General features: G+C 47.3%; 1 protein-coding gene across 2 annotated transcripts in view; it reads right to left on the bottom strand.

The window, feature by feature from the left end:
* Window positions 1-2,017: 2,017 nt before the first annotated feature.
* Window positions 2,018-6,015, bottom strand: part of LOC116832479 (ecto-ADP-ribosyltransferase 5-like) — an 8,433-nt gene continuing 4,435 nt past the window's right edge. For both annotated transcript variants that reach the window (XM_032793232.2, XM_032793222.2), the window contains 2 exons: window positions 4,013-4,736; window positions 2,018-2,488 (listed from right to left, as the gene is read on the bottom strand). In XM_032793232.2, coding sequence (XP_032649123.1) covers window positions 2,463-2,488; window positions 4,013-4,736 — 750 coding nt within the window. In that variant the 3' untranslated portion in view covers window positions 2,018-2,462. The remainder of the gene's footprint in view (window positions 2,489-4,012; window positions 4,737-6,015) is intronic.

The following is a 6,015-nucleotide window of genomic DNA, read 5'->3' as shown; positions in this document are numbered from 1 at the left end:
TAGTATTTATCACCATGTATTTTTGACAGGTTTCCATGACACATTTTAGGCTTCTGTCTCACCCTCCATTTCCATTCCTGTTTGTGTTGAGGCCCAGGGTGTGTTTAAAAAAAAACAAGGGAATTCCCAGAGGAAAAAAACTTTGGTCCAGACCCTCAAAAGTATTTCGATTCCTAATTTTCACAGATTCCAATGGAAGTTAGGAGCCTAAATAAGTTTGAGGCTCTGGGCCTTTGTTACCAAGTGATGGCAGAGCTAAAGTCTCTTAAACGTTTAAAAGTAATAGACCCCAGCTGTGTGTCTGTGTCACTCTCTTGTGAGCAGCAGCACTGCCACCGCTTGCCTCTGAGGATAGCTATTCCAGGAGGTCTGTGGCTAATGCTGCTTTGTCACCCCACTCTGATAGTTTTCATTTCCACTGAATTGAGAAGGATGTGGCTACTAGGGGCTGAGGGCTACTGGCTTCACACCTCCCTGAAGATGAGAGGGGTGGGCAGGAACTGAGTTCACACCTTTGCTGCTGCTATTGGGTTTAAGGTGACTTGCAAAGGGGGAAACAAACTGTGTTTGTATTTTGTTTGTCTCTCACATCTTTAAGATAGACAAAGGGGACCTGAATCTTTTAAAATTCTGGTTGTTTCGTTTTGTACTTCAGAAATGTGGAGAATATCAAGCCTTTTTGTTGTTGTTGTTACTAAAGAACTCCTTGGAGGAGGAGAGAACTAGGTGGGAGTATTTTCATCCCTCAGTGAAAGGGCATCAGGGTTTTCACACAGAGAGTTTTTCTCCCAAGTGTGTGTCAGACATTTGAGTTAAATAGGTGTAGAAAAATCAGGCCTTTGGGCTTTTTTATTACATCCCCCAATGACTTCAGATGGAATTGGAGGCACCCAGCTTAAAGATCTTCCAGTTCTCCTGCAGCCAGGACCTGAATTTCCAACACAAAACTAAAGCAGGAAAAATCTTTGCCAATGAAGGAGTGAAGGATAACCCCCACCTTTTCTCCATGACAAAGGGTTTGTTCTGCTGCTTATTTGCCTTTTGAGAGTCACTTTCAAAGATTATTCTGGATGGGTTTTTTTCTCCCTTCCATGCTCCAAATTTGATCAATGTTTTCATAAAGACAACCCATCAAACTACCAGATTTAATCTAGCAGACAAAGGTGCGATGAGACCCACTGGTTAGAGCTGAAGTTAGCAAAGGTCCAACAGAAAAGAAGACACATTTTTACAGGGAGAGCAATTAACCTTTGGACCAGTTTGCCACAGGCCATGGCAGATTCTCCATTTAAATGGAGCCTGGATGTTTCTCTAAAAGACATGTTGTAGCTCATAGAGAGGTGATTGGCCTCAATGCAGGAATCACCAAGTGAGACTCTGTAGGTAGTGTCACAGGTCAGAGTCTGATCAAATGCTCCCTTCTCGCCTTCAAAACTGTGAAGGTATCTGTGAACTAGAGCAGCAGATGGAGAAGAGACAGAGCCTCCATGAAAGCCACTAGGGACTTCACTGTTACCTCACTTTTATGAGGGATGCGCTCACGTACTGCAGTGATGAGCAGCAGGAGGAGACCTTACAATCGATAGAATCTGGCCCTGTCATTCTGAGTGAGCTCTGTTGCATTGATAACAGGGGGCTGACACGTGTTTCGATACTTGGGCTTAGAAATTTACCTAGATTGTGAGCTCAACTGTGAGAAAGGTCAAGAGATGTAAGAACAATTGAGATCAACAAATGTTAATGGGAAAAGTTGTCAAAGGGGCACATGCCAAATTAGTCCAGACAAAAAGATCTTCTAATATAATTCAAGGGCCGTGTGAAGATCGTGCCTAGTAAACAAGGAAAACGTGGGACTGGACGTGGATGAACCAGAATCGGTGTGTTGTAAATTAGGCTCAACTCATGGACCAGGCAATGATGGATAGGCTATTTCACCCACCGGTCCCCTTTTGGGGCCTGCCCCAAGAGACTGTGGGGGGAGGCTGGCTACCTACATAGCAGTCTAGTTAGAACTTGTGACAAAATAGGGTGTCATTAATTACAGCAAATTTATTAAATAAGTGGCATCAAACATCAGCTCAGCACAGCAGCTGCTCATGTCTGCAGCCCAGATGACACAAAGCGGGGGTTCAGAGTGAACTATAACAGGGGATGGACGCATAGTAAATACCGCCAAGTAGGAGGCTTTGTCTGTAAATGCAGAAAGCAAATCCAGCGGAAGATTTCCCATGCCTTCTAGTGGTGATCTGTTGACAAAGCATTGGCAGGCTGCAAGTTCCCAAGCTGGGGAAGGTCAGCTTACTGCCCATCAAGCCCTGGCTGTTTAATAGCATATTGGAACATAAGTGGGTTGCACAAAGGACCGAAAAAGAGCAAAGCAAGCATTTCACATGGTTTCTGCTTCAGTATATCCAGCTCGAAGTGCTCCGGATGTCAGATTCTGCGTGAAATCCTTCGCAGCACTAGGCCCACCGTCGCCCTTTCTTTCCTGGAATGCAAAGAGAAGGCCTGTGTTAACTGCAGTCTGACTCAGCCTGGGCCGTCCAGGAGGGGCAAGTGGGGCAATTTTCCCCAGGCCCTGGGCCCTGCAGGGGCCCCCAAGAGAATATAGTATTCTATAGTATTGCAACTTTTTCTTATGGAAGGGGCTCCCGAAATTGCTTTGCACCAGCCCCCCTGAATCCTCTAGGTCGCCATAGACTCAGCCTGCTTAGCGACCTCATTGGGAAACCCTTGGGATAAAACGCCCCAGAAACAGCAGCTCCCATGCCAGCCTTTCACAGTTGCATTCACAGTAAAATGGTCACTGGGGTTCACTCGGTAGGTGAGAGCTAGAACAAGCTGGACACTGGAGAGCAGCACGCTGAAGATACTGGAAGCAACCACATCTCTTTGCAGGGGTATAAGGAAGAGCTCACCCACTGAGGAAAGGTTATTGATTGTGGTGAAGGCAGGAGGCTGGGAGTCACCATCTCTGCCATTGATTAGCGACCTGCAGTTCCCACACCTGTGCAGTGCGGGTTCTGCCAACATCCCCGGGATGCTGCCGGGATGCGCTGAATCCTTGCAAGGAAGGCATGGTAGGAGAGCAGTGGATTACTGCTGCCATGTATATGAGGAGAACCACAATGCCCTTTGGGAGAGCAGAAAAAGCCATGTGGAGGGGTTCCCGTCTAACCCCATCAGAGAGATGTCACCGCGTGCTGCAGCATCGACACACTCCATTAGTCCAGCGGATGAACAGAAAAATGGGTGTGTGGCTAAGACCATGGGCAGGTGCTCAGAAGATCTGAGTTCAGTCCCTGGCCCTGCAGCGAACTCCCTGGGAGATCATGGCTAGGCCACTTGATCTATTTGGTTTTTCCATTTCCCATTGGTAAGAGAGGAGCAAGGATCCTTCCTTTCTCCCACCTGTTGTCTGTTTTGTCCATTTAGGCTGAGAGCTGTTCAGGGCAAGGCTCTGTGTTTTATAGCACAACCAGACTCTGATCTCACGCTATGCACTACTAGAATACAGATCATAACTTTCTTCTTCTTGCCTAGGCAGTAACAAATCTCTTCCCAGCCTGGCTCCTGGAGTTAGAAAGGCCCTTCATGAATCGCCCAGTCAATTCTAAAACATGTCTAGCCTCTCTCTCAGTCTGCCTAACACCAGAATGAGAGATGGCTTAGTGATGGCTGAAGGACATTCATCACCCCCCCCACACACTTGTTCTTCTCTCCCCTGCCCCCTCCCTGCCCTCAGAAACCCCACCCGCCCAGCAGATGTGGGGTGGCAGTAGTTGACACAGGAGCATCTTATGCTGCCTTAACACCAGCAAGAGAAATTCTCTGCTGGCCGCCACCTTTTGCGCCACCTGAGATTGCCCCAGAATAACCTGATTCCAGGAGCAAGGGCTTAAAGAAGAAACCCAACTAGCATGAGACTTGTGATAAAAAATACCCCAAGAGATGACAACACTGAAGTGACAACCCAGGGTGGGGGGAATTGGACCCAAAGTCTCCTACTGACCTTCTATGTAGGCGCAGTTGTAAAGGCTGAAGGTCCGGTTTGTGCTGTGCAGGACAAACATGTTGCTGTTCTTGTCCTGGGTGAAGTGGAACACCCTAAATCTCTCATAGACTGGAATCAGCACTTCTCTCTCATCTGGGATATAAGAGATGTTTGTGATGGGGACCCCAAAGCACGTCCGGATGGTGAAGAATGTGGCCGAGCCAAACCTCTGAGCTACGTCCCAGTCTGAAGATGATGAAGTAAATGTCCCAAACCGGACCATGTCACCTATCTCATTGGGTTCGTAGTGGAGAGAACGGACTCCCCGGTACACCTCCGTCTCGTACATCTCAGCACAGTCTCCCTTCAGGAGCTGCAACGCTCTGGTCAAATAAAAATGAAGGGCTTTGAATGGGAAATGTTTGAGATAATAAGCTCGGGATTTACCAGCCTCTCTCACAGCTTTGTTGAATTCCTGGTACAAAGGTATCTTATCTCCGCTGGTATAGGCCAGGACTGCTATTCCATTCTCATCCTTAAACCCTATAGGCAGAATGAGGTTTTTCTTCTTATTATTCCATTGTTTTTTTGCAGCTTCCCAACTTTTGCTAAACATCTTGTGCGTTGATTTCTCTTGCCGCAGCAGTTTAGACTTGATTATATTTTCCATTACTTCTGTGCAGCCGATATACTGGTCATCAAAAGCATCGTATGCCATGTCCAGCACCGGCTGGCAATTCACCTGGAATGACACAGCATATCAAACACTGGGGGTGGATGGCTGCAGGGCTCCCAGCATGGCTAGCACCAGTGGAACTGGGCTGGTCCAGCCACCATGAGACATTTTTTCTGAATTTCCCTGGTATAAACAAGGCGAGAGAGAGAGCGCCCCTCACCAAACAAACTCATAAGTAGGGCCCTACCAACTTCATAGCCATGAAAACAGCATCACGGACTGTGAAATCTGGTCTCCCCCCATGAAATCTGATCTTTTCTGTGCTTTTACCCTATACTATACAGATTTCACGGGGGAGACTAGTATTTCTCAAATTGGGGGTCCTGACCCAAAAGGGAGTTCCGGCAGTCACAAGGTTATTTTAGTGGGGGTTGCAATATTGCCACCCTTATTTCTCTGCTGCCTGCAGAGCTGGGCGGCTAGAGAGCAGTGTCTGTTGGCCAGGCACTCAGCTCTGAAGGCAGCGCTCCTCCAGCAGCAGCCCAGAAGTAAGGTTAGCAATACCATACCAGGCCACCCTTACATCTTCACTGCTGCCTTCAGAGCTGGGCAGCTGGAAAGTGGCGGCTGCTAGCTGAGGGCCCAGCTCTGCAGGCAGCAGCGCAGAGGTAAGAGTGGTAATCCCATACCATGCCATCCTTACTTCTGCTGCTCTCCAGATGCCCAGTTCTGAAGGCAGCGCCGCCACCAGCAGCAGCACAGAAGTAAAGGTAGCAGCACCACAACACCCCCTATAATAACCTTGCAAACCCCCCAAAACTCCTTTATGGGTCAGGACCCCAACAATTACAGAACCATGAAATTTCAGATTTAAATAGCTGATATCATGAAATTTACGACTTTTAAAATTCTAGGACCGTGAAATTGACCAAAACGGACTGTGAATTTGGTAGGGCCCTACTCATTAGCCTTGTTTATACTTGGGAAATTCTGAAAAAACAAGGCTCAAGAGTGTGAGAGAAAAAGTGTGTCCCCCTTAACCTCCCCACCCCCGCCATACACATAGTATTTCTGTTGAGAGATTCAGTAGTCGCAGCAGAATACAAAGTGAATGAGATCCGGGCACAAAGAAAAGCTTAAATTCTCAGAGACTTTCCTGGGGCCCCTGTGACGTTATGAATGTAATATAATATCTCATTGAAAAGTGACAGGGCCAGAAAGAGTTAATTAACTCACCTCACCGACTGACCTGACCCATGGATGAACCTTAAGAACTGGTTAGCAAGATATGTAAATGAACAGAGCTTTGAAATGCAAGTCTGCACTGTTAGAGGTAGAAGGGTAG

The sequence above is a fragment of the Chelonoidis abingdonii genome, chromosome 1 (genome assembly GCF_003597395.2).
Source record: "Chelonoidis abingdonii isolate Lonesome George chromosome 1, CheloAbing_2.0, whole genome shotgun sequence".
NCBI lineage: Eukaryota > Metazoa > Chordata > Testudines > Testudinidae > Chelonoidis > Chelonoidis abingdonii.
Note: the sequence above shows the minus strand (reverse complement) of the source record. Positions and strands in the feature narration are given on the sequence as shown.